The 27,453-nt window shown below is 39.0% G+C and overlaps 1 protein-coding gene across 4 annotated transcripts in view; it reads left to right on the top strand.

Annotated features, from left to right (window-relative positions):
* Window positions 1–27,453, top strand: part of CUL2 (cullin 2) — a 128,722-nt gene that overhangs the window by 84,975 nt on the left and 16,294 nt on the right. For all 4 annotated transcript variants that reach the window (XM_021064983.1, XM_021064981.1, XM_021064980.1 and 1 more), the window contains 10 exons: window positions 12,055–12,151; window positions 12,242–12,352; window positions 12,759–12,921; window positions 18,010–18,134; window positions 20,446–20,553; window positions 21,234–21,293; window positions 22,555–22,683; window positions 22,789–22,875; window positions 24,276–24,428; window positions 24,710–24,787. In XM_021064983.1, coding sequence (XP_020920642.1) covers window positions 12,055–12,151; window positions 12,242–12,352; window positions 12,759–12,921; window positions 18,010–18,134; window positions 20,446–20,553; window positions 21,234–21,293; window positions 22,555–22,683; window positions 22,789–22,875; window positions 24,276–24,428; window positions 24,710–24,787 — 1,111 coding nt within the window. The remainder of the gene's footprint in view (window positions 1–12,054; window positions 12,152–12,241; window positions 12,353–12,758; window positions 12,922–18,009; window positions 18,135–20,445; window positions 20,554–21,233; window positions 21,294–22,554; window positions 22,684–22,788; window positions 22,876–24,275; window positions 24,429–24,709; window positions 24,788–27,453) is intronic.

Below are 27,453 nucleotides of genomic sequence, written 5' to 3'. Positions count from 1 at the left end.
AAAGAACACTCCCAACAAGATTTAGAGGTTCTTATATAATTTCCTTTGCTAAGAAATAGTAAACCTTCTTCTTGACTTAGAATTCAGCTATTTTACATTAAAGGTATACTGAAAATACTGTTGTAATTTTCTAAATTCACTTTTAATGAAATGTCTTTATTAATATAATTTTGACCTGGTAAATTTTCCTTACGTGTGATTATTAGCTGTTAAAAAGGAATATGATGAAAAATTAAGGAAAATATTACTGTATAAGAAAAATAATACAACTGTAGGATGCTAATTCCAGAAAAGACATAGAAACTGTATGGTCAGAGACATTAAGCAAAGTTGTTTTTTTATTATTTTTTTACCCATGGCATATGCAAGTTCAGGAGCCAGGCACTGAATCCAAGCCATAGCTGGGACCTATGTTGCAGTTGCAGCAATGCCATTTCCTTTAGTCCACTGCAGTGGCCTGGGGATCGAACCTGAGCCTTTGTAGCCACCTGAGCTGCTGCAGTCAGATTCTTAACCCATGCCACAGAGGGAACTCAAACTGGCCTTTTTTTTTTTTTTTTTTTTCAGTTACTATACCTTTTATTATGCAGGTAATATATGTAGCTATGCACACATGCTCAGGTGTGCACACATACATAAGTCCATACATACTGAACCTGAAGGTTTTTTTTTTTAATATTTTTATTTTTCCATTATAGCTGGTTTACAGTGTTCTGTCAGTTTTCTACTCTACAGCATGTTGATGCAGTTACACATATAAATTCATCAGATGTGATTAGACGTAGTTCCCAGTGCTATACAGCAGGATCTCACTGCCCATCCCTTCCAAAGGCAACAGTCTGCATCTATTAACGCCAGACTCCTGGTCCATCCCACTCCCTCCCCCTCCCCCTTGGCAACCACAAGTCTGTTCTCCAAGTCCATGATTTTCTTTTCTGTGGAAAGGTTCATTTGTGCAGTATATTAGATTCCAGATATAAGTGATACCATATGTTCTTTGTCTTTCTCTTTCCGACTGACTTCACTCAGCCTACTTAATTCAGGATGAGAGTCTCAAGTTCCATCCATTGTTGCTGCAAATGGCATTATTTTGTTCTTTTTTATGGCTGAGTAGTATTCCATTGTGTATATATACCACACTTTCCTAATCTAATCATCTGTTGATGGACATTTGGGTTGTTTCCATGTCTTGGCTGCTGTGAATAGTGCTGCAGTGAACTTGGGTGTGCATGTGTTTTTTTAAGGAACGTTTTGTCCAGATATATGCCCAAGAGTGGGATTGCTGGGTCATATGGTAGTTCTATGTATAGTTTTCTAAGATACCTCCATACTGTTTTCCATAATGGTTGTACCAGCTTACATTCCCACCAACAGTGCAGGAGGGTTCCTTCCCCCCTCCCCCCGCACCCCCAGCATTTGTTATTTGTGGACTTATTAATGATGGCCATTCTGACTGATGTGAGGTGGTACCTCATAGTAGTTTTGATTTGTATTTCTCTGATGATCAGTGATGTTGAACATTATTTCATATGCTTGTTGGCCATCTGTATAACTTACTTTGGAGAATTGTCTATTCAGGTCTTTTGCCCATTTTTCAATTGGGCTGTTGGCTTTTTTGCTGTTGAGTTGTATAACTTGTTTATACATTTTAGAGATTAAGCCCTCATCAGTTGCATCATTTGACACTATTTTCTCCCATTCTATAAGTTGTCTTTTTGTTTTCTTTTTGGTTTCCTTTGCTGTGTAAAAGCTCCTCAGTTTTATGAGGTCCCATTGGTTTCTTTTTGCTTTTATTTCTGCTGCTTTGGGAGACTGACCTGAGAAAACATTTGTAAGGTGGATGTCAGAGCATGTTTTACCTGTGTTCTCTTCCAGGAGTTTGATGGTGTCTTGTCTTACGTTTAAGTCTTTAAGCTATTTTGAGTTTATTTTTGTGCATGGTGTGAGGGTGTGTTCTAGTTTCATTGATTTGCATGCACCTGTTCAGGTTTCCCAGCAATACTTGCTGAAAAGACTGTCTTTTTCCCATTTTATGTTCTTGCCTCCTTTGTCAAAGATTAATTGACCACAGGTGTCTGGGTTTATTTCTGGGTTCTCTATTCTCTTCCATTGGTCTGTATGTCTGTTTTGGTACCAGTACCACACTGTCTTGATGACTGTGGCTTTGTAATACTGCCTGAAGTCTGGGAGAGTTATGCCTCCTGCTTGGTTTTTGTTCCTCAGAATTGCTTTGGCAATTTCTGGGTCTTTTGTAGTTCCATGTACATTTTCTGATTGTTTGTTCTAGTTCTGTGAAAAATGACATTGTGGGTAATTTGATAGGGATTGCATTGAATCTGTAGGTTGCTTTGGGTAGTGTGGCCATTTTTACAATATTAATTTTTCCAGCCCATGAGCATGGGATTTCTTTCCATTTCTTTGTATCTTCTTTGAATTCCTTGATTAAGGTTTTATAGTTCTCAGCATGTAAGTCTTTCACCTCCTTAGTCAGGTTTATTGCCAAGTATTTGATTTTTTTGGGTGCAATTTTAAAAGGTATTGTATTTTTGTATTCTTTTTCTAATATTTCATTGTTAGTATACAGAAATGTGATTGATTTCTGGATGTTAATCTTATATCCTCGCTGAATTTGTTGATCAGTTCAAGTAGTTTTTGGGTTGAGTCCTTAGGGTTTTCTATATATAGTATCATGTCATCTGCATACAGTGATGGTTTTACCTCTTCTCTTTCTATTTGGATGCTGTTTATTTCTTTTGTTTGTCTGATTGCTGTGGCTAGGACTTTAACTACTATGTTGAATAACAGTGGTGAGAGTGGGCCTCCTTGTCCTGTTCCAGATTTTAGTGGGAAGGCTTTCAGCTTTTCTCCATTGAGTATTATATTTTCTCTGGGTACTTGTCTTAATTTCGTTGTTATAAAGTGTTATTTGACATGCTTTATTAATATCTCCTTTATTTTGTATGTGTATTAGGTAGGTGTTACCTTATATTTTACAGCTAGAAATACTAAGACATAATAGTAATAATAACAATAATAATAAAATATGGAAGATGGGTACCAAGCAGTGTTCTAAAAGCTTTCATGCTAATCCCATTTAATCCTTACCAAATCAAACCTTGATATGATTTGCCATTTTACAGGTAGCGAAGTCAATAGTATTGCTCTTTCCATCCCTAATATTCTTAATTCCAGAGATTCAGATCTGAGACTTTAAGTCTAAATCTATTATGCCTGTCTTTTTTTTTTTCCCCCTTTTTATGGCCACTCCTGGAATATACGGAGCTTCCCAGGGTAGGGATTAAATTGGAGAGCAGCTGCTGGCCTACACCACAGCCACAGCAACACAGGATCTGAGCCATGTCTGGAACCTATACCACAGCTCATGGCAGTATTGGATACCTGACCCACTGAGCAAGGTCAGGGATCGAACTCGAATCCTTACAGATACTAGTCCCATTCATTTCCGTTGCACCACAACAGGACCTCCCTGCAGTCGGATTCTTAACCCACTGCACCAGTGGGAACTCTTGAGAAGTGGCTTAGTGAATTTGATATAGTTGGGAAAGAGACTCCATGTCTTTAAACTTCCAATTTGAGTCTGCTGCATTGCTTTAACATCTATTTACCCATTGTCATTTGAGATAACATGGATAGGATGATAAGAGACTGGTAAATTGCCCAGAGCACTGGGAAAAGTAGATTGAAAAAGATGAGATGGGAGTTCCCATTGTGGCTCAGCTGTAAGGAACCCAAACAGCATTCGTGAGGACCCAGGTTCAGTCCCTGGCCTCCATCTGTGGGTTAAGGATCCAGCATTGCCGTGAGCTGTGGTGTGGGTCGCAGACGTGGCTCAGATCCCATGTTGCTGTGGCCGTGGTGTAGGCTGACAGCTGCAGCTCCGATTTGACCCCTAGCCTGGGAAGACTCAGGACATGCCAGCAATCTCTAATGGATAGACCTGCTTTTATTCCTGCCTAGATAGGTCTCTCTTAGTGCTGATCTTCATTAATGTAGTCTGAGAGGTTACATATTTATTTATTTTTATCCTAATAGCCAAGAGTTGCTAAGAGAAAAGACATGTATCCTTCCTAATTCTTAAATACATTTAGTGCTTAGTCCATTGTTTATATGTGGACATCAATATGTTTTAGATACTGCTGCTTTACAACTGTGTTCTGCAGCTGTTTACATTTGTTTAGCTCTGTGATTTTTAAGTACTTATCCTTTAGCTAAAATGCTTGCTTCCACGACATAGGTACTTAGCTGATACCCATACAGCTCTTTTCCTACAACTTGGGTTAAATTATCACAATCTCATTTAATCGTGTAATTATACTTTCTCCTTTTAGCTGCGTAGTCTTGGAGTCATCACTGGATGAATTAACTTGGTTGGCGCCCTCTAAAAGAGTATTTCCTAATGTACCTTCGGTTATGTGAAGTTGTATTTTATGCTGCACCATCACCTGTGTCTCTAGGAGTTTTTGTATAGAATCACATATAGAATTGTCCTTAATTACCTATTTTAGGAAAAATATACAGATCATAAAGATTCACCAACCCCCAGGTAAAGTGTTAATCTTGGAAGATTGCAGAAAGTTGAGGGCCATTGCAGCCTTAAAGAGGTAAAGTTACCTGTCAGGCTAATGGGGATTTTTTTTTTTTCTTGTGAAATCAAAGCACTCTGCTAAGTGAAAATTCTTACTGAGCATGAATGCTGAAGTGCTCAGTAAACTGTAACAGGACATCACGACTTTTCAAAGAAGTTATATAATTGGGTGGAATGGGGTTTCTGCAGATCAGAAAAGGAGGACCCAGAAAAACAAGACAGCAACATAAAGTGACATCAAAGGTAAAAGACCATGCATTGTCTGCTTTTAAGATACAGACTGGGACCAGGTTCTCTTTTTTTTTTTTTTTTGTCTCTTTAGGGGCACACCCAGGGCATATGGAAATTCCCAGGATGCTAGGGATCGAATCGGATCTGTAGCTGCCGGCCACAACCACAGCCATACCAAGGCCATATCAAAGCTATGTCTGTGACCTACACCACAGCTCATGGCAACGCCGATTCCTAACCCATCAAGGCCAGGGACTGAACCCATGTCCTCATGGATACTAGTTGGGTTCATTACCACAAAGCCACAGCAGGAACTCCAAGCCTCTCTCTCTCTCTTTTTTTTTTTTTTTGTCTTTTCTAGGGCCTCACCCACAGCATATGGAGGTTCCCAGGCTAGGGGTCTAATCAGAGCTGTTGCTGTCAGCCTACACCACAGCCACAGCAACGTCAGATCCAAGCCGTATCCGAGACCCACACCACAGCCTGTGGCAACGCTGGATCCTCAGCCCATTGAGCGAAGCCAGGGATTGAACCCGAAACCTCATGGCTCCCAGTTGGATTCACTGACTACTGAGCCACATGGGAACTCCAAGTCTTTTTTTGATTAATTATATTCCCTAAAAGTGGCTTCTCTTGAGGTGTATAAATGCAATAGGAATAATCCCAGCTTCGTGCATTTTGGAGAAACTATTTCAATCAAGTACTAGATTTAAAAGTGGAATGTAGTTTGTAGAATTTTTTTTTTTTGTTTGCTTAAGAGGGTCAATGAAATAACCATTAGTTTAATTTTTTTTTCATGGTATCACAAGATCTAATTCATGATTTCTGATTCATGTACACACAAAATTTAATTCATAATCCAAAAGTCAAGGTGCTCTGCCTATACAAGGAAGGAAAAGACAAGCAATCATAGGTTGTGTATCTGCATGTTTTCCTCAGTGTCTCCTTCACTAGAGAAAGGTAAAAATAATTCTGTTCATACAATAACTTATCTGTCTTTTATAGTAAAATAGTAGAATTGCCATTGGGACTTTTGGTGCAGTAACAACCTAACATTGTTTATAATTTTAATAAATAAAATACTGTAACTTTGTGAATGTGAATGTTACAGCATAAAAACTGTAATATCTTCAGTGACATAAGCAGACACATAATTGGAAATATAAGTAATAGTGCTTATCTTGATGTAAATTTCCTGCAGTAACTTTAATGTAGTCCAAAGTTATAACTGAATATGAAATTAGAAGGCGAGAAGAAAGTGTGTGTCGTGTCCCATCCCCTCCCTTTCTCCCCAGGTAACCACTGTCCCAACTTCTATTTCCTTTTGCTTTTATCAGCCATGTGTACATTCCTAGGCTCTATAGTTTAGTCTTGTTCCTCTCTTTAAAAACTTCACATGCCTGGAGTTCCCGTCGTGGCGCAGTGGTTAACGAATCCGACTAGGAACCATGAGGTTGCAGGTTCGATCCCCGCCCTTGCTCAGTGGGTTAAGGATCCGGCGTTGCCGTGAGCTGTGGTGTAGGTTGCAGACGCGGCTCGGATCCCGCGTTGCTGTGGCTCTGGCATAGGCCGGTGGCTACAGCTCTGATTCGACCCCTACCCTGGGAACCTCCACATGCCGCGGGAGCGGCCCAAGAAATGGCAAAAAGACAAAAAAAAAACAAAACAAACTTCACATGCCTTTAAATCTTTTAAGCAACAGGTTCCTCCTCCATCCTTTTTTTTTTTTTTTTTTTTTTTTTTTTAAATGGCTGTACCAGGCCGGGGACTGAATCGAAGCTGGAACTGTGACCTATGCCACAGCTGTGTCAACAGTGGATCCTTTAAGACACGGTGACGGGCTAGGGATCGAACCCACACCTGTGCATGGACCAGAGTCACTGCAGTCAGATTCTTTTATTATCATAATATTTTTTTATTATTTATTTATTTATTTTGCAGTCAGATTCTTAACCCACTGCAAACTCCCATCCTTTTTTTCCCCTTGTAATTTATTTGTTCACGAATCCTGGCCATTTGATCTTTAGACTTTCTCACTTGTGAAGTTTGCTGACTCTGTGCATGAGGCCCATTTATACGTGTTCATTTTCCTCTGTATTTCCCTTAAGTTGGCAGTTCAGTGGCTTACCCAGACTCACGTTGGTTTCCATTGGTACTTTCCTCTTTCATCATGTCTGATTTATCGCTCTTTTTCTTTTTTCTTTTTGTCTTTTTAGGACTGCACCTGTGACATATGCTAGTTCCCAGGCTAGGGATGGAATCAGAGCTATAGCTACCAGCCTACACCAACAGTCTCAGCAATGTGGGCCACATCTGTGGCCTACATCATAGCTCACGGCAATACCGGATTCTCGACCCACTGATTGAGGCCAGGGATCGAACCCTTATCCTCATGAATACTCATCCGATTAGTTTCTGCTGCACCACAATGGGAACTGCCTAAATTGCCTCTCTTTGGTTAGTTGATGCCAGAGTCTTTTTGATATGACCTTGGTCATCCTTGATAACTTGTTTGTTATCTAGTATGTCAGAATGTTCCAGGCTTATCTTGTACATTTTCTTCCCCAGACCTGGTATCAGCCACTCAGTGAAAAACTTAGTTCCAAAAACACAAGTGATATGTAAATGCATTCTTGAAACACTCTGAATGTTCCAGATCCATTCCTCAGTCTTCCTCTCCACAGAGGTAATCCCTGTTACCATTTAGTTAACTGTCTTTTCAGTCCTTTTCCTATAGATTTTTATATCTATGTTCAGAAATGAATAGATAGAATATGATGCAGAATGTTATTTTCTAAGTACGTAATTTTTCTTTTTTTTCTAACTTTTGAAAATCATAAGTGACATACTTATTTCTTTCCCTTTTTTTTTTTTGGCTTTTTAGGGCTGCACCTGTGGCATATGGAGGTTCCCAGGCTAGGGGTTGAATTGGAGCTGAGCCACTGGCCTCCACCCACAGCAACGCCAGATCCGAGCCACATCTGCGACCTACACCACAGCTCACGGCAACGCTGGATCCTTAACCCACTGAGCAAGGCCAGGGATCAAATCTGTGTCCTGATGGATATTAGATTCATTTCCGCTGAGCCACGACAGGAACTCCTTATTAATTTCTTTTAAAATTCATTATCTTGATAATTTTTCTGCGTACATAGAGGTCTTCCTCATTCTTTCTGAACTCTATATGATGTTTGGTGTAGTTCTCCCTCATTTTATTCAGCTCTTTTCCTGGTGATGTATATTAGGTTGTTTCCAGTTTTTCATTAGTACAGTTCTTGCTTCTGTTATGCACACGTGTAAGTAGTTTTTTCTGCAGTCACAGAGTACGTGCATTTAGAATTTTGCCCTCTAAAAAGTACCTGTTCTTCCAAAGGCAGCATGTGAGAACCCATTTCTCCACCACTCACCAATACTTGATTTTACCAGATCTTGCAAGTTTAAGGGTGAACGCTCACCTTGATTTCTCAGTGTCTCCTGCGGTGCTCTGGAGGATGTCGGGTGGGGGGTGCTGCAGTCTGGGTGCAGGTACGTCCCCTCCTCTGGTGCCAGTCTCACTGCTCCTGAGGAGACGCACAGAGCAGCTTGTCTGCCGATGACCTCTGGTTTTGTCAACTCGTTGTGCCACCTCTCTTTCAGTAACGCCTCTTTTTGACTGTCCTCCTTCACTGTCCTTCGACCACTGCCTTGTAACAGGTCTTTCTCTCATGCATTTTGGGCCATAGTGTTGTTTTTCTGTGCTCTCTAGTCTTCATTCCATCCTCTTGCACTTTCTGCAGGTCCAAAGGCTACTGCCAACAATTGAGTATTAAAAAGTATCCATGGAGTTCCCGTCGTGGCGCAGTGGTTAACGAATCTGACTAGGAACCATGAGGTTGTGGGTTCGATCCCTGCCCTTGCTCAGTGGGTTAAGGATCTGGCATTGCCGTGAGCTGTGGTGTAGACTGCAGATGCGGCTCGGATCCCACGTTGCTGTGGCTCTGGCGTAGGCTGGCGGCTACAGCTCCGATTCGACCCCTAGCCTGGGAACCTCCATATGCCACAGGAGCAGCCCAAGAAAATGGCAAATAGACAAATAAATAAATAAATAAAAAGTATCCTTCCTGTTGCGTCTCTGATTTGTAATGAGAGCAGGAGCCTGCATGTAATTTCTTGGAACCATATTCTCATTTTAATCATAGGGGGTAAATGAAGGTTTCACTAAAAGATAAATTTGCTCATTGCCACATAACAGAATCAGGGCTGCTGAGAGTTCCAGCTGACTTCTAATAACCATCTGATCTGCTCTCTGAGTTAAACTGGCTTTAAATGTCTTGGGTCTTGGTTTTGTTATTTATTTATTTATTTATTTATTTATTTTTGGTCTTTTTGTCTTTTCTAGGGCTGCATCCGCGGCACATGGAGGTTCCCAGGCTAGGGGTCTAATCCGGGTGTAGCTGCCAAGCCTACGCCAGAGCCACAGCAACGTGGGATCCGATGGTTCTTAGTCAGATTCCTTAACCACTGAGCCATGACGGGAACTCCGTGTCTTGGTTTTAAAATCAAAGTCAGGGCTTTTTTTGTTGTTGTTTCTTAGCTTTTTGTTGTTGTTTCTTAGCTCTGTTTTACTGAAAATGCTTCTGTTTTCCTCCTATCTGTACTTAAAATACTGGCTTACTAACAGTTCACTTGTGTACCAGGCACTGTGCTACGTGCTTCCTCGGGTTATACTTAACCTTTACCATTTCCTGTGAGACCAGGTACTTTTATTATTCCACCTTCCAGAAGGGGACACCTCTGAGTACTAGGAGGTTCAGCATCTGCACAAGGTGACATGTTAATACAGCCAGAACTTGAACCTAGGCAGTCTGACTCCAAAGTCCTGGTCTTGAGGGCTGTGATAAACTATTCCAGTCAGTTTGCATCCTCCCAGCTGAGTGATTTCATTATGATTGTTGTGGGCATTTCCATTTAGTTCTGTCATGATCAAATAATGAGCCAAATTTCTAAAAATTCCTCATTCTTTGCTCAAGGCTCATCTCCTGGGATCACCATTCGTACATGGGACTGGTGCTTGTTCAGATGACTGGTTTAGTCAGGCTTTTATATATTACTACTTTAGCATCACTTCATAGTTTGTTTTCATTATCTGTCAGCCTAATAGAAATAAATTATAATGATTTTTCTCTAGTATCTTTTGTACAGTTATAAAAATATATGCTGATCTTCAAGATGGAATAATTATGCCTCAGAGTTTCTGAGTTCAGATGTTATTCTTACAGAGCAGACAGCCTAGTTTTTAAGCACTGGGACTATCGATGTTCTTTCTAGGCTCTACTTATCCCATTTCAGATTCTCTGGGCCTTTTGAGATCCAGAAACAAATGGCAGGAGTGCTGAGAGTAGCAGGAGTGGACGTTTTCCTGGTGCTGAGGAGGGCAGTAGGATTTGGTCATGAATATAATTTAGGTAACCTGATTTTTCAAATATTTAGGTATTTCTCACTCTTGACTGATTTTCACTTGGTCCCAAAGTCGAAACGCAAAAAGTGATTCACCCCAAATTGATAGACTAAGTTATTAGATCATTATTTCACCAGATTTAATTTAGGCTCAAGAGGGAAGGTCAGCAGAGGGAATGAGCTCACTGCGGGTCACCTTGTATGAACTCAGCCTTCTTATTAGTGATACCGAAATGTAGACTTTGTAACTAAGATTCCCAGACTGACAGGAGCACTGTAGCCATGTTAACTCAGCACAGAAAACTTCCCCAGAACATCCAGATAATTAAAGGGAGAAGGAAGGAGGATGAGAGGGAGGCGAGGGTCGGGGAGAGGGGGAGGGCACTGATTTATAAAGGTAATTTCCTCAATACTGTTCTTTTTCATCTTTTATTTTATTTATTTATTTTTTGCTTTTTGGGGCCTCATGTGTGGCATATGTAAGTTCTTAGGCTAGGGGTCAAATCGGAGCTCCAACTGGCCTACGCCACAGCAACACCAGATCTGAGCCATGTCTGTGACCCATACCATAGCTCACACTGATGCTTGGATACTCACCCTGCCTAGTGAGGCCAGGGATTAAACCCGAGTCTTCATGGATACTAGTTGGGTTTGTTAATCGTTGAGCCACAATGGGAATTCCAGTCAGTACTTCTATTTTTTTTTGTTTTGCTTTTTTAGGGCCACACCTGTGGCATATGGAGGTTCCCAGGCTAGGGGACTAATCGCAGTTACAGCTGCCGGCCTACACCACAGCCACAGCAACGCCAGATCTGGGCCGCATCTGCGACCTACACCACAGCTTACGGCAACGCTGGATCCTTAACCCACTGAGCGAGGCCAGGGATTGAACTCTCATCCTCATGGATCCTAGTTGGATTTGTTTCCACTGTGCCATGGTGGGAACTCCAATACTTCTCTTAAATATGAGAAAATCCTTGTATCAAAACAAGGAGATTTTACTAGGAAATGATGATCATGTATTTTTTTGTGACTTTCTTTGTAAAATAATTACTAATTCAAAGGAAAAAACTAAAGTGAGATGCATAATTAGCAAGAGAGGTAAACCTTTGACTGTGTAATGGTTTGATCTGAGCATTACTATTGGAGCCAGAAACTCCCAGCATAGAGCCAGACTGTTTTACAGTGGCTTTAGGAAAACCCCTTTTTTCCCTTATGTTATTTTCCTGTTTTTGTAGTTAGAAAAGCCACAGTTCACTGCCATTTCTTATTGTGGTTCAGACTTGCATCCCAGTAGTGCCCTTGACTAAGTAGGAACTTAGCCAAGTGTCACATGATTTTAGATCGCTTTGCTAACTGTAAAGGAATGTAGAAATGTTAAAACATATCTTACTACCTTTCTAGGTAGACTATTTAATATTAAATAAATTAATACTAATATTAAAACATATCTCACCAAGTTTCTAAGTAGAGAAGTACCTTTGTGCTTACATGAAATAAATACCGTCTTAGTATCAACATAGTATCTTTAATTTTACAATTAAAGCTTTCCTGTTTATTGAAATGTCATCCAATGTGTCCATTAACTATCATAAATATTATTAATTCAGCTGTGATATAAAAAATTATTTTTAAGTATCATGTGGGCATTGGGCTTTAAAATGCTTTATATATAATGTGATTAGACCAATAGCGTAAGCAGCCATAGTTTGGTAAGCTTTGGTATATTTCTGTAGATACTTGTATTTTCAAGAATGTTTGGTGTTACACCTTTGTTTCAGTGATCGTGGTGGAGAAGACCCAAACCAGAAAGTAATCCATGGGGTTATTAACTCCTTTGTTCATGTTGAACAGTATAAGAAAAAATTCCCCTTAAAGGTAAAAAGCCTTCTTTAAAAAAAAAAAATTAGACTTTTAATTTCTTAAGTTGCTTGTTCTAATTTTTAAATATGATTTAATTGATTTTAGTTTTATCAGGAAATCTTTGAGTCTCCCTTTCTGGCTGAAACAGGAGAGTATTACAAACAAGAAGCTTCAAATTTATTACAAGAATCAAACTGCTCACAGTATATGGAAAAGGTAAGAAAGAAAACATATTATATATCAGGCACGGTGTTACATAACATTTTTATCTTAGTTAATATTTTTTTGTGGAAAAATTTCTGGTTTGTTTGTTTAATCATTGTACCTGTTGATAAGCTGTTGTTCTTGCTGTGCCTGTCTCCATGAGAAAAAGTGCTATTCCAATTTTCGTTGTGGTTGATGCTTTCTGATAATTCCTGATTGCTGGGTTTTCTTGTTAGATAGTGGTGAAATGTGGGTGACATCTAGTAGCTTAAATAACATTTTGACATGTTTCATGGAGTGTGAGTTTAAACTGGTTATAGAATTCTTATTTGTTCCTTTACCATGTCATGTTACTTACTGATTTTACAAGTTTTTTCTCATGGTAGTTAATGACTGACTGAAGAATATATTTCTAAAGGTTCTAGGTAGATTAAAAGATGAAGAAATTCGATGTCGAAAATACTTACATCCAAGTTCATATACTAAAGTGATTCATGAATGTCAGCAACGAATGGTAGCAGACCACTTACAGTTCTTACATGCAGAATGTCATAATATTATTCGACAAGAGAAAAAAAATGGTAAGTGACACCAGACATCAATATGAATAGAAATAAAATTATAAACCCACTTTTTATATCCTCTCCCAGCTACTTAGACTTCAGGCATATTTAAGTAATAGTCTCTAAAATATTTGATGTGCCTTTTTACGGGTTATTAATAATATATTTTAAAAGATTGTTTTGGAAAAGTAAATTTTCAAACTGTATTCTAAAGTCAAAAGAAAAACTGGGAAAATGTGTTTGCACATTTTTAAAAATCATAGGAGCTAGTTTCCTTAATATATTTCTAATAAATAGGAAAAAAGACAAAGAATATGAAAAGGAAATATATATAGATTTTAAACATATGAAAATGCTCAATCTCACTCAAAACAGAAATACAAAATAAAGATACAGTGAGATGTTAACAATAAACAGTGAACAAATGGATTTTTTTTTAGAAAAAGAGGAAATGGCAATAAGAATTTTCAAAAAAAATGTAACAAGAGATGTGCCAGGCCTACACAAAAAACTAAACATTGTTGAAAGCAGCAATGATTTATATAGATCCAGGGCAGTCTTCTCAAAACCCAAGATTTTTTTTTTTTTGACTCTAAAAGTTATACTCAGACTAAGAACAGTCAAGACAATTTTGAAGAGCATGATGGGAAAACTTTGGAGGATGGACTGACTTACAAAAACCACAGTAATTAAGAAAATGAGGCATTGCTGCAAGGATAGACAGGGAGACAAGTTGAATAAAAGAAAAAGCCAAGAAATGTATATGTAGATAATTCATTTAAGACCTAGGTGGCCTTGCAGATCAATGGGTGAAAGACAGTCTTTTCAACACATAATGCCAGGTCCATTCACTGGATATCCATTTGGGAGAAAAGTGAAATTTGATCCCTACCTCAAACACCATATACAGAATCAACCAACTCATTGTGGGCTTTTGTAAAGCAGTAACACTTCCAGAAGATAATACAGGAGAATAACTTCGTGACCTTGAGGGTAGAAAATTTTAAATAAGACACAAAAAAGCACTAACCAGAAAGGAAAGACTGATCAAGTTGACTACATTAACATTAAAAACTTTAGATCATTAAAAGCTCATTAAGGAGTTCCCGTTGTGGTGCAGCAGAAACGAATCCGACTATCCATGTGGATGCGGGTTCAATCCCTTGCCTTGCTCAGTCGGTCAGGGATCTGGCATTGCTGTGAGCTCTGGTGTAGGTTGCAGATGTGGCTCAGATCCTGTGTTGCTGTGGCTGTGGTGCAGGCCGGCAACTGTAGCTCTGATTCGACCCCTAGCCTGGAAACTTTCATATGCTGCAGGTGCAGCCTAAAAAGCCAAAAAAAAAAAGGTCATTAAGACCATTTGATCATCGAAAGACAGTCATCGGACAAAGGAGCCAAGAATACACAATAGGGAAAGGACAGTCTCTTTAATAAATGTTTATGAGGAAACTTGACAGCCACATATAACAGAATGAAACTGGACCACCATCTTATACCGGATGCAAAAATTAGTTGAAAATGAATTAAAGACTTGAACCTAAGACCTGAAGCCATAAAACTCCTAGTAGAAAATGTCGGCAGTGACATTGACGTCAGTCTTAGTGATGAGTTTTTGAATCTCACAGCAAAAGCAGAGGCAACAAAGGCAAAAATAAGTAAGTGGGACTGTATGAAACTAGAAAGTGTCTGCACAGCAAAGGAAACCATCAACGAAATGAAAAGGCGACCTACTGAAGGAGAAAACATATTTACAAATCTTACACCTGATACGGGGTTAATATCCAAAATATGTGAAGGACTCATACAACCCAACAGCAAAAACTTGATTAAAAAAGTGAGCAGAAGATATGAATAGACAGTTTTCCAAAGACAAACAGATGGCCAACAGGTACATGAAAAGGTTGTTCAACATTACTAAGCATCGGGGAAATGCAAATACAAACCACAGTGAGATACCACCTCGCACCTGTTAGCATGGCTATTAATCAAAAAGACAAGAAATAACAAATGTTGATAAGAATGTGGAGAAAAGGGAAGCCTTGCATGCACACTGTTGATGGGAATGTAAATTGGTGCAGACTCTATGAAAAACAGTATTTAGGTTCCTCAAAAACTGAAAATAGGAGTTCCCGTCGTGGCGCAGTGGTTAACGAATCCGACTAGGAACCATGAGGTTTCGGGTTCGGTCCCTGCCCTTGCTCAGTGGGTTAACGATCCGGCGTTGCCGTGAGCTGTGGTGTGGGTTGCAGACTCGGCTCACATCTTGCGTTGCTGTGGCTCTGGTGTAGGCCGACGACTACAGCTCCGATTAGACCCCTAGCCTGGGAACCTCCATATGCCACTGGAGCGGCCCAAGAAATGGCAAAAAGACAAAAAACAAACAAAAAAACCTGAAAATATAACTATCATATCTAGCAATTCTACTTCTGGATAGTTATTCAAAGAAAACAAAAACACTAAATCAAAAGGATACATGCACCCCGATGTTCACTGCAGTGTCATTTACAATAGCCAAGATAAGGAAATACCCTAAGTATCCACTGATGGAAGAATGGATTAAAATAACTTGCGTGGATATACACACACACACTGAAATAGCATTCAGCTATAAAAAAGAGCAAAATCTGGAGTTCCCGTCGTGGCGCAGTGGTTAATGAATCTGACTAGGAACCATGAGGTTGCGGGTTTGGTCCCTGCCCTTGCTCAGTGGGTTAACGATCCGGCGTTGCCGTGAGCTGTGGTGTAGGTTGCAGACGCGGCTCGGATCCCGCATTGCTTTGGCTCTGGCGTAGGACAGTGGCTACAGCTGCAATTCGACCCCTAGCTTGGGAACCTCCATATGCCGCGGGAGTGGCCCAAGAAATGGCAAAAAGAGAAAAAAAACAAAAACAAAAATCTTGCTATTTTTGCAACAATAGAGGTGGACTTTGAGGGCATTGTGCTAAGTGAAATAAATCAGAGACAAATATCACATGATTTTATATGTGGAATCTAATAAAACAAATAAGCTCGGGGGTGCAGTGAACAGATTGGTGGTTGACAGAGTCAGGATTGTGAAGGGAGTCAAAAGGTACAGACTTCCAATAATTGAAAAACTTAAGGCATGGAGCTATAATAATGCACAGCATAGTGACTAGCGTTAATAATACTGTGTTGCATATTTGAATGTTGTCAACAGAGTATTTTTTTTTTTTTTTTTTTTTTTTTTTTTTTTTGCTATTTTTTGGCGCTTGGCATATAGTTAGCTATAAATGAGTGTAGTGCAGCTACCAGAGCAAGCAGATCGAGCGTTGAACTAAAAGCTACGAACGGATGTTAACCATGAGCAAGGCAGGACGAACCGCAACTATGGTTCTAGTCGATTCGTTAACCACTGCCACGAAACTCAACAGAGTATAAAAAGTTATCACAAGAAAAAATTGTTAATATGTATGGGGACAAATGTTAAATAGACTTATTAGTGGTGATCATTTTGCAGTAATATGCAAATATTGAATCATTATGTTATTAACCTAAAACCAATGTAATGTTATATGTCGATACCTCAAAAAAAAAAAAAAGAGAGACAGTCATAGAGTTATATATTTGCAATAGCTCAAAAAAAGGTTTATGTCAAAAATAAAAAATAGGAAATTTGAACAGGTACTACAGAATAGAGAATATCCACATGGCCATTAAACATATAAAGAAGCTGTCTATCTCACTAAAATAGGGGGACACAAAACCACACTAAGGTATCAGTACTTAATCACAGTTTGATAAAAAGTTTAAAAGACTGAAAATAACAAGTGTTTGGAAGCATATGGAGGAACAGGAACTTGTTATTTGTTGTACCTAAGGTATAAATTAGTGCAGCCACATTGAAAAGCTGACAGTGAGTGAGCAAATGCCAGCCTCTTGCGGTCCAGCCATTGCTCTCGCAGGTGTTCAACCCCTCGCCCAGAAAGCATGCACACGTGCACCCAGAGACACGTACAAGCATGTTCATGGCAGTGCTGTGTGTAGTAGCCCAAACTGGGAACAGCTCGACCAACCAATGACAGTAGAATGATTAAAGTATAGCATCTTCTTACAATGGGATATTATAGATAGAAGAATGAGAATTAATAACTCATACAACACAGATGAGCCTTATGAGCATGCTGAACCAAAGAAACCAAAAGAGAGAATTGTATGACTTCATTTTTATAAATAGTTCAAAACAGAAAAAAGAAATCTGCGGTTTAGTGAGTAATAAACCGTGATGACAGTGATTACCTTTGCAGAAGAACAGGAGTCGTCGTGCTGGGGAAGAGGTATGAAGGAGACTTCTAGGTGGAGGTCATGTCTCGTTTCTTACTGGGGGTGGTGATAACGTGGGGGGGGTGGTGTTCGCTTGTGATAATTCATTGAGATACACATTTACAGTTTGTACACTTTTCTGTATGTGTGTTATACTTCAATAAAAAGTTTAAAATAGAAACCACCACACTGAGATGTCATTTTCCACCTCTCAGTGCAAGGATCAAAACATCTGACAATACATGGTTGGCAGGGGAGCTCCCGGCTGCTGGGCACTCTGTCTACAAGGTCTTCCTACAAGATCAAGCTTTGTAGAGCAGTCCCACTTATAGGGATGTATATTGCGGAATAATATTCTTGCCCATATGCAGGGTTATTAATTGTGACATTGTAATATCAAGAGATTGGAAAGAACCCAGTTCCCATCAATTGTTAAGTGATTGTAATACAGCTGTATAATGGAGTGCTAGGCAGTCGTAAAATGTGAGGAAATGCTTTCTGTACTGATATAAAAAGATCTCTAAGCTAAAATGTTATGTTCTGCAGTTGCAGAGGGTGCATGGAACACGCCAGACTATTGGTGTAAAAGGGGTGGAGGGGAGAATAATGTATTTTCTTGAGTGGGTAGGAAACCGCTCTGAACGATACCCAGCCACTGCAGCCTTGCTTTCCCAGGGGAGAGGGCTGGGAGACTGGAGAAAGGAGTGGGACTCGCTCTGCATACGCCTCTGTAAGCCTGCATTTTGAACCATGAATTGCCTACTATATTAAAAATATTTTTAAACTATTTGGAAGTTTAATAATCCCATTTCTTTTTCCCCTCAGACATGGCAAATATGTATGTCTTACTCCGTGCTGTGTCCACTGGTTTACCTCATATGATTCAGGAGCTGCAAAATCATATCCATGATGAGGGCCTTAGAGCAACCAGTAATCTTACTCAGGAAAATGTGAGTTACAAATAAGGCACTGGAGAAATGTTCTCTTAATCAGATGACCATGGAGTTTTTCTTTTGACTTTACCGTTTAAAAACCATGAAAGAAAAGTCCTACCATGCCAATCAATAAAACATCTTTATTAACATGTTCTAAACCTAGAATTTGTTGGACAAATTATCAAATTATTAGAAAATCAGTGCGTGAGATAAGACTTCTTCCTACACATTGCTGTGTTTATTTAGCAATTGTTAATTAATTTCTCAGAGAAAAATGTGTTAGGTGTTTCTGAATAATTGTGTTTCTGTGAAACGGGCATTTGTGTTCATAGTGGTCCTGGTACTAGTCAGTAGTAATACCGACAACTTACAACTTGGTTTCCTTTTTACATGCTCTGAGTCTGACAGCCCAGGAAGTAAATGTGGATTAAAGCATTCTTCCCTAAATACATGCTTACTACCCAAAATACCCAACACTGACCCTCAGGTCCCTGATGCCCCCCTCAAGAGTTCCCCACCAGTTAAATGGCTATTTACAACAAGGTGTCTTTCCTATCAAAGTGTGTTCCTGTTGTCAAATCTTACTGGATTGGCTTCCTTGTTGTCACCATTGATGGTTGACAGATAAGACAGACAGGACATGAAATGCTGCCTCTCTTTCCTAAATAGAGCTGTTTGTTCCTCATCTGTACTGCAGTGAGCTATGTATAGACCTCATTGTTCAGAAGCATTTTTTATCTATTTCTTTCTTTGCTTTTTTTAGGGCTGCACCTGTGGCATATGGAAGTTCCCAGGCTAGGGGTCAAATTGGAGCTAGAGCTGACGGCCTGCACCACAGCCACAGCAATGCCAGATCCTAGCCGCATCTGTGACCTACACTGCAGGTCACGGTAATGCCAGATCCTTTAACTCACTGAGTGAGGCCGGGGATTGGACCTACATCCTCATAGATCATAGTCCAATTCCTTTTTTTGGAGGAGGGGGCTCACCTGCAGCATATGGAAGTTCCCAGGCTAGGGGTTGAATCGGAGCTACAGCTGCCACCCTATACCACAGCCATAGCAACACTAGATCCTAGCTGTGTCTGTGACCTACACCGCACAGCTCATGGCAACACCAGATCCCCAACCCACTGAGCAAGGCCAGGGATCGAACCCGCATCCTCGTGGATACTAGTCGGATTCGTTTCCCATGCGCCACAACAGGAACTGCACTAGTCCAGTTCTTATCCCGCTGTGCCCTAATAGCAACTCCCAAAAGCATTTTTTAGATGCTGATCTCCTTACTTGTAGATTTATTTGTCTTTGGCAGATATTCTAAGATGTAATGTCCCACCACAGTAATGCATAAACTTTTCCATTTTTATAAAACTATTAGTTTATATTGTTTAGGTCTGTTAGCCTGTATTATTTATTAGGTTCATTAGTTATTTTAGTTTTATAGATTCAGGGTGTGGAATGACACTGATCATCAAGGCATAGGGTTTGCTGTCAAGGCTTTGGAGGTGCAGATACAAAAGACTGCATTTGTAGGAGACTCAGATAATTTTAGGTGACTGAAAAGTCTTAGGTCACTCATAGTTCTCTCCACTAAGAGTGAAAACTCCCTTTTGCACTACCAGGTATTTCTCCCCTCTTGAGATGTGGGAACTGTACCGTCTGGTTCTAGGAAGTTTTAGTTTTCACAGATAATGGCTTTTTAACTTCTCCTCTCTCTCTCTTCAGCTTCAGTGGCTCTGAAGGCCATTTTGGTTTACATAATCCTCTATGAAAGTGATAAGTCTGGTAGTTGTGAGATTGTATTTTTATTTATTTATTTATTTATTTTTGCTTTTTAGGGCCTCACGGGAGGCATATGGAGATTCCCAGGCTAGGGGTCCAATCGGAGCTATAGCTGCCAGCCTACACCACAGGCACAGCAACGCCGGATCCTTAACCCACTGAGCAAGGCCAGGGATCGAACCTGCAACCTCCTGGTTCCTAGTCAGATTTGCTAACCACTGAGCCACGACGGGAACTCCTGAGATTGTATCTTGTTATACTAAAGATTCCAACACTTCTCCAACCAGGGAGAAGTGTGTTTTCTATGGCTTCTTCTGGCAGAGGAACTAAAGTCCTGCATTTCTGGTGTTGAATGACAACTAATTTCAATATCAGAGTTTTAGAGTTTTAAGACTGTCTCAGCTAAAAACATTTTTTGAGGGTATGTGTCATGTGTAACAGTTTGCTTGGGGAAAACTTTACCATTAAACAACTCTTTACTAAGCCTAGTTATATCCTTGAACTTCTTAAAATGTGGTTTTGTACTTTGTATTTTATATTTTTAGATGCCAACACTATTTGTGGAGTCAGTTTTGGAAGTGCATGGTAAATTTGTTCAACTTATTAACACTGTTTTGAATGGTGATCAGCACTTTATGAGTGCATTGGATAAGGTAACTTTAATACATCTATCTTTATCTGTATATAATTCTCTTCCTTTAAGCATTATTCTTTAAGACATTTTCAGAATTAGGGCTTCTAATTATGAGATTTCTCATCTGGACATGGAGATTTGTTTTAACCAGTCAATTTCATAGCGAATGTCAAAATAGAAGGATGTAATTTATAACTTAAATGATTAAATTGAATACTTGAATTACATGGAATTGAATTTCCCATGATAATGCTCTAGAAGATGTTAATAAACTAGTATGTTCTGAAAAATACAAGTATAATTTAATATTCTTTAGTGCTTATTTTTCTTTCAAATATAATAAGGATATACTGAATAATAGTTGAAAGAATAAAAATAAATATATTTTACAAACCTTTGAATTTAAATTTTCTTACATGGTTGTTGTAAGATTTTAAAAAATACAGTCTTCTTTTATCTGTGTTCAGATATCAGTCATGAATCGTAAAGAATATTTTTCAGTAGGAACAGGATATGTAATTATCCCGAGGGATACAGGTAGAGAAGTTTTACCCTGTGTTACGTATGAAAACAGGGTAAAATGCTGTATTTTGTGTAGAGTAGTAATTTTTGGACATACGGATGATAGCATATATTGAGCCAGCTGTATTTTTTACCATATTACTATATCAGCTAATTTCTCGTCTGTTTTCTCTTTAGGCCCTTACATCTGTTGTAAATTACAGAGAACCCAAGTCTGTTTGCAAAGCACCTGAACTGGTAAATTTGATGGTTTAAATGTAATCTTATGAAAAATTGGTATTAGAAAATGAAAACTGAGGAGGATCTAAATTAAATTGTTTCGTAACTTTTTTGAGTCAATAGATGAAATTATTAAAAACTTAATATTGTATATAATTTGGCATTTATTTATTTATTTATTTTTTCAAATGCAACTTTATTCTAGGGAGAGTTTCTTGTCACTGCCTTCAAATCATGGTTTGTTTTCTGTAGTACTCAATAGCCTGGTTGGTGCCAATGATACATTCTTTTTTTTTTGGTCTTTTTTTGGGATCCGAGCCATGTTTGCGACCTACACCACAGCTCTCGGCAACACCGGATTGTTAACCCACCGAGCAAGGGCAGGGACCGAACCCGCAACCTCATGGTTCCTAGTCGGATTCATTTCTGCTGCGCCACGACGGGAACTCCTAATTTGGCATTTATTTAAAGAATGCAATAGGTCATCTCTATAGCTTTTTCTTAATAATTGAAGGAGAAAATATTCCATTTTACAAAGTTTGGGTTTGAAAGTATGACTGCTTTAAAATCATTTGCATTACTTTTCATAGAGATTTTATTTTATATGAAATCTAAAGGGAATTTGATAAACAGTGTTTGATAACCTTTAAAGTGTTTGAAAACTTGTTTACAAGGTTGTGGTAAGATTTTTAAAAATAGGAGTTCCCGTTGTGGCTCAGTGGAAATGAATCTAGCATGCATGAGGGCACGAGTTTGATCCCTGGCCTCTCTCAGTGGGTTAAGGATCCGGCATTGTCATGAGCTGTGGTGTAGGTTGCAGGTGTGGCTCGGATCTGGTGTTATTGTGGCTGCTATGGCTGTGGCCAGTGACTAGAGCTCTGATTTAGCCCCTAGCCTGGGAACCTCCACATGCTGTGGGTACAGCCCTATTTAAATAGAGAGACAGGGAAAAAAAAAAAAAAAAACCTTTTTAAAAAGTACTTGTTTAATGTCAGAAATTATATAAATTCTCAAAACTCACCTAAGTGTTCCATTGAAACTTAAATGTTTATGTCACTGCTCTATTGATCACTGAGTGTGAATTAGACTTTTACTTAGTTATAGTTTTTTTAAAAGTTTTACCTAATGACACATATTTTTAGCTATTTTGTGCATGTCCATGACATTTAAAGCATAAGCTTTAGGATGGCAAAGACCCAGGATTTTATTTTGTGTTGTTGCTCCTGTGCCTGCTTTGAGAAGAGCCCTTTATAAGAGTGCCTGTTGATTTCTATTTGAGCTCGCTAAGTACTGTGACAACTTGCTGAAGAAATCAGCAAAGGGGATGACTGAGAATGAAGTGGAGGACAAGCTCACGAGCTTTATCACCGTCTTCAAATACATCGATGACAAGGATGTTTTTCAAAAGGTGAGTTGTGAATTGAGAATTTTATGTGTGTTTGTCAGCTTTGATTTACTTTTGAACTTTAAATCATCAGAAAGGAAGTAACATTTTCAATATTTTTTAATGTAGTTCTACGCAAGAATGTTGGCGAAACGTTTAATTCATGGGTTATCCATGTCTATGGATTCTGAAGAAGCCATGATCAATAAATTAAAGGTACTGTAAGCCGTTGATATGAAAATGTCCTGGAGATTATTCCACCAGCACACAGAGATGTTCACTGTAGCAGTATGTGAAATTATAGGAAATAGTTGGACATTCTGGGCCAAAGTCTCATGATGGGATATGTGCATATTGTATTAAAGGACAAAACCTCCCTGCATGTTGATAAAGAATCATCCAAAGAAAACGAGCATTAACTTTGCAAAACACATATTACTTATAAACGAATGCACCAAAAACAGTCCTTTAAGTACAAGTTTGGAGTATATTTGAATTTCAGTTCATTTCTACATCATTTTAGTTACACACTGATGAGATAAGCAGTAGCTGATTCATATGTACCCTGAGTTATTTGTTAATTATTTTCCTGTATAGTAGGCACTGAATATGAAGTTCTTTTAAAATACGTCAAAAATAACTTATCTTTTAGTTTTGACGTAATGTTAACAAAGCTTTTTATCTCCCAAGATTAGATATCAAATTTTCTGACCTAATGATGACTGAATTTTGAAAAATTTTAAAGAAATAGATTCCTTCATTACTCAGTTGATGGTATTAAAAATTGGCCTCATGGGGTTCTCTTGTGGTGCAGTGGGTTAAGGATCCAGCTGTATCACTGCAGAGGTTTAGATGGCTGCTGTGGCACAGGTTTGACCCCTGGCCTGGAAACTTCCACATGCTGTGGGTACAGCAAAAAAAGGAAAGAAAAATCTGCCTCAGTAGATTTTTTAAATTGACTACTGGCTGAAATATTTCCAGTTGTCTTTTATGCATTTACTATATCTGTAAACCTCACAAGGTAGTTTATGTACAGTAATGGAGCATTTTGTAGTGTTGAAATTATATACAGATTAATCGAAAAGTTTTTATTTTCATTTTTTTATTTTTTTGTCTTTTCTCGAGCTGCTCCCGCGGCATATGGAGGTTCCCAGGCTAGGGGTCTAATCGAAGCTGTAGCCGCCTGCCTATGCGAGAGCCACAGCAACTCGGAGTCCGAGCCTCGCCTGCGACCTACACCACAGCTCACGGCAATGCCAAATCCTTAACCCACTGAGCAAGGCCAGGGATTGAACCCGCAACTTCATGGTTCCTAGTTGGATTTGTTAACCACTGCACCACGACGGGAACTCCAGAAAGTTCCTATTTTAGAGGCAAATTTATGTTTTATAAATATGTGTTTTAATTGACTTATTTAATCTGATTAAAAAAATTTTTTTTAAATTTTGAACAGCTCTTTTGGGTCATTAATAATACAGGCCTTTGGTATAAGTGTTACAAGCAGGACCTTTGACCCTGTATAGACCTGGTGGTAGCAAGACATTCTTAATAATCAGTACAGTTTGTTATTTTTGTTTTTAAGCCGTATATTTTTCAAACTTTTTTGTTTTTTACAGCAAGCCTGTGGTTATGAATTTACCAGCAAGCTACATCGGATGTATACAGACATGAGTGTCAGTGCAGATCTCAACAATAAGTTCAACAATTTTATCAAAAATCAAGACACAGTAATAGACTTGGGCATTAGTTTTCAAATATATGTTCTACAGGTAGGAATGAGTGTTTTCTGGTGGGCATTTACTAATCATTTCAGTTACTCTGATAAAAGGATTAATTGTTGGATGCCTGATTACCTTTCTTTCAATCAGAGACGTAGAGCCTCTCAAGTTACCCGTTAAACTGATTTGGGTGAACCCGGCCGTGATAGTAATGCTGACAGGTTTCATCAACATTCTGAGGAAGGAGAATGCTTTAATTGCTGGAATCATTTTGTAAACATTTACTTTCAAGTGAGATGTTTATGTTAACTGTTGTACTTTTCTCCGTCTAGGCTGGGGCATGGCCTCTTACTCAGGCTCCTTCATCTACGTTTGCGATTCCCCAGGAATTGGAAAAAAGTGTACAGATGGTAAGTTGGCAGAAGATATATAGGAAGACCTGAGACAGTTTAATAATTGTCGTCCTGTTATATCACTTTAAATATATCTCCAAAGTCTTAAGGGCTCAGGTGATATAAAAATATATTCACAAATTAGGCTTATTCTATTCTATTCTACCTTGTAGGAAAAATGTAAATTATTACAATAAAATACTAAGGGTGTCAGTTTTTTGTCAAAGCATGTCTCTTGCTCTTAGTAAATCTATTATCTGTTTTAAGCAGTTTTAAATTACAATTTTTTTCTCTTTTTCTTTTTAGGGCTGTACCCACAGCATATGGAAGTTCCCAGGCTAAGGGTCGAATCCGAGCTGCAGATGCCGGCCTATATATACCACAACCATGGCAACGCCAAATCCGAGCCAAGTCTGGGACCTACACCTCAGCTCATAGCAAGGCCAGGTCAGCCACAACAGGAACTCCCACAAAATTTTGATATTAGAAGAAAGTTTAGGGAGTTCCCATTATGGCACAGTGAAAGCAAACCTGACTAGTATCCATGACAATGCAGATTCTTGGCCTTGCTCAGTGGGTTAAGGACCTGGCCTTGCCTTGAGCTGTGGTGTAGGCTGGCAGCTGCAGCTCCGATTTGACTCCTAGCCTGGGAATTTCCATAGGTCAAAGGTGTGGCCCTAAAAAGCAAAGAAAGAAGAAAGTTTAGAATCCAGTACTTAAAACAGTCATTTCCTAATTTTTCACTTGAATGTTGAGCCATTTTTATAACTCATTTATCCCTTACAATAGTTATTTTTATTTCTATGCTGTAATTTAGGCAAATATATATAGAACGTGAACTATTCTATAAAAAATGGAAGCTAGAACATTCACGTCAAAATGGCTTTTTTTTTTTTTTTTTTTTTTTTTGTCTTTTTGCCATCTTGAGCCACTTCCACAGTATATGGAGCTTCCCAGGCTAGGGGTTGAATCAGAATTACAGATGCCAGCCTACGCCACAGCCACAACCACAGCCACTTGGGATCCAAGCCGCATCTGCAACCTACACCGCAGCTCACGCCGGATCCCCAACCCACTGAACAAAGCCAGGGATCGAACCCGCATCCTCATGGATACTAGTCAGATTCTATTCCCCTGTGCTACAATGGGAACTCCCATCGTTACCTTTTAATGCTCTTTTATTTGGGGTACCTTGAGTTTGTAAAAAAGTGAGTTCTGCACATGTTTATGAAATTTAAAATGAAAGTGGTATTTCATTATACTATTTCCTAGAGGTGTTTACAGTGTGTAGTTTGAATCATTTTTATTTTATTTTTTTTTTTGTCTTTTCGCCTTTTCTAGAGCCGCTCCCGTGGCATACGGAGGTTCCAGGCTAGGGGTCTAATCGGAGCTGTAGCCAGCGGCCTATGCCAGAGCCACAGCAACGCGGGATCTGAGCCGCATCTTCGACCTACACCACAGCTCATGGCAACACCGGATCGTTAACCCACTGAGCAAGGCCAGGGATCGAACCCGCAACCTCATTGTTCCTAATCAGATTCGTTAACTACTGTGCCTTGACAGGAACTCCTGAATCATTTTTAAAAGTATGTAGTTTTTTTGTGTTTGTTTGAAAATAAGGATTATAAATCAAATAGCACAGTGTAAGCTCTGGAATCAAAACTCCTGGTTGTAAATGTCTGTTTTGCCGTTTACTGTGCTCTGTGAGTTTAGGCAAATAACTTTCTAATTTTCTATTAACTGATAATACTGCTGAGAGTGCGATATGAAAATGAAATGAGATAATGTAAAGCATTTTGCAAGTACTCCATAAATGATAGCTGATAGTGGCAGACGTCATCGTTAAAAATGGGAGTGGTGGTAATGGCAGAGTAGAATATTATAAACAGCCAGATAGATTTCAAGATGCCACACACCAAGTAACTTTCAGAATAGAAGTCTAATGTAGGGCTTTCTGCGTCTTTGAAAAGCCATGATGGCACAGATCCTCTTAGGAACTTTATGAAGAAGAGCATTCATCTGGATGGGGGGAATATGACCCCAGGGCTGGGGCTGGGGCAGGGGCAGCCAGGTCAGGCACTTTGACATGACCACGCGAGAGAAAGACAACTGCCCTCTCACGTTTGAGAGTCTTACAACTTATTTCTTCCTAAGAGCCTGCTTTTCCAATTGAAATTGAGGGTGGGGACTGGCAGAAATAAAGTTTTTTGTGAATATTCTTCTCTTTCTCCTTGAAATAATAATTTTCCAATAATTATTGGAATACTGATAAAACCCCCTTAAGCTTCATTTATTATCCCAGGTTCCAGTGTCCTCATTTACAAATGGGAAGTGGGTTTCTTTCTGACTACAAAATTCTGATTCCAAGAATATTTTCTCCATTTGGACTTTCTCTAATTACCAGTAGAGGGAGTTTGTCCTTATATTATTTCCTAGTAAATCCAAATTTTGAGTGACATAGGAATGAAAATCCATCTGTGTATTTAATAGTGTACATTTTTCACATGTAGATTAATTCCTCTTGCGTTAATGATCGTTTATATATTTCACATCTTTACCTTAAATATAGGTGCCTATCAGAAATCATGTCCATTTTACACATGTATCTTAAAGCTGTAGAAATTAAGCTTTAATTGAAAATAATTTATGTGGGAGTTCTCGCTGTGGTGCAGTGGGATTGGTGG

This window comes from Sus scrofa, chromosome 10 (assembly GCF_000003025.6).
Source record: "Sus scrofa isolate TJ Tabasco breed Duroc chromosome 10, Sscrofa11.1, whole genome shotgun sequence".
Lineage (NCBI taxonomy): Eukaryota > Metazoa > Chordata > Mammalia > Artiodactyla > Suidae > Sus > Sus scrofa.
This window is presented reverse-complemented; position numbering and strand designations above follow the sequence as displayed.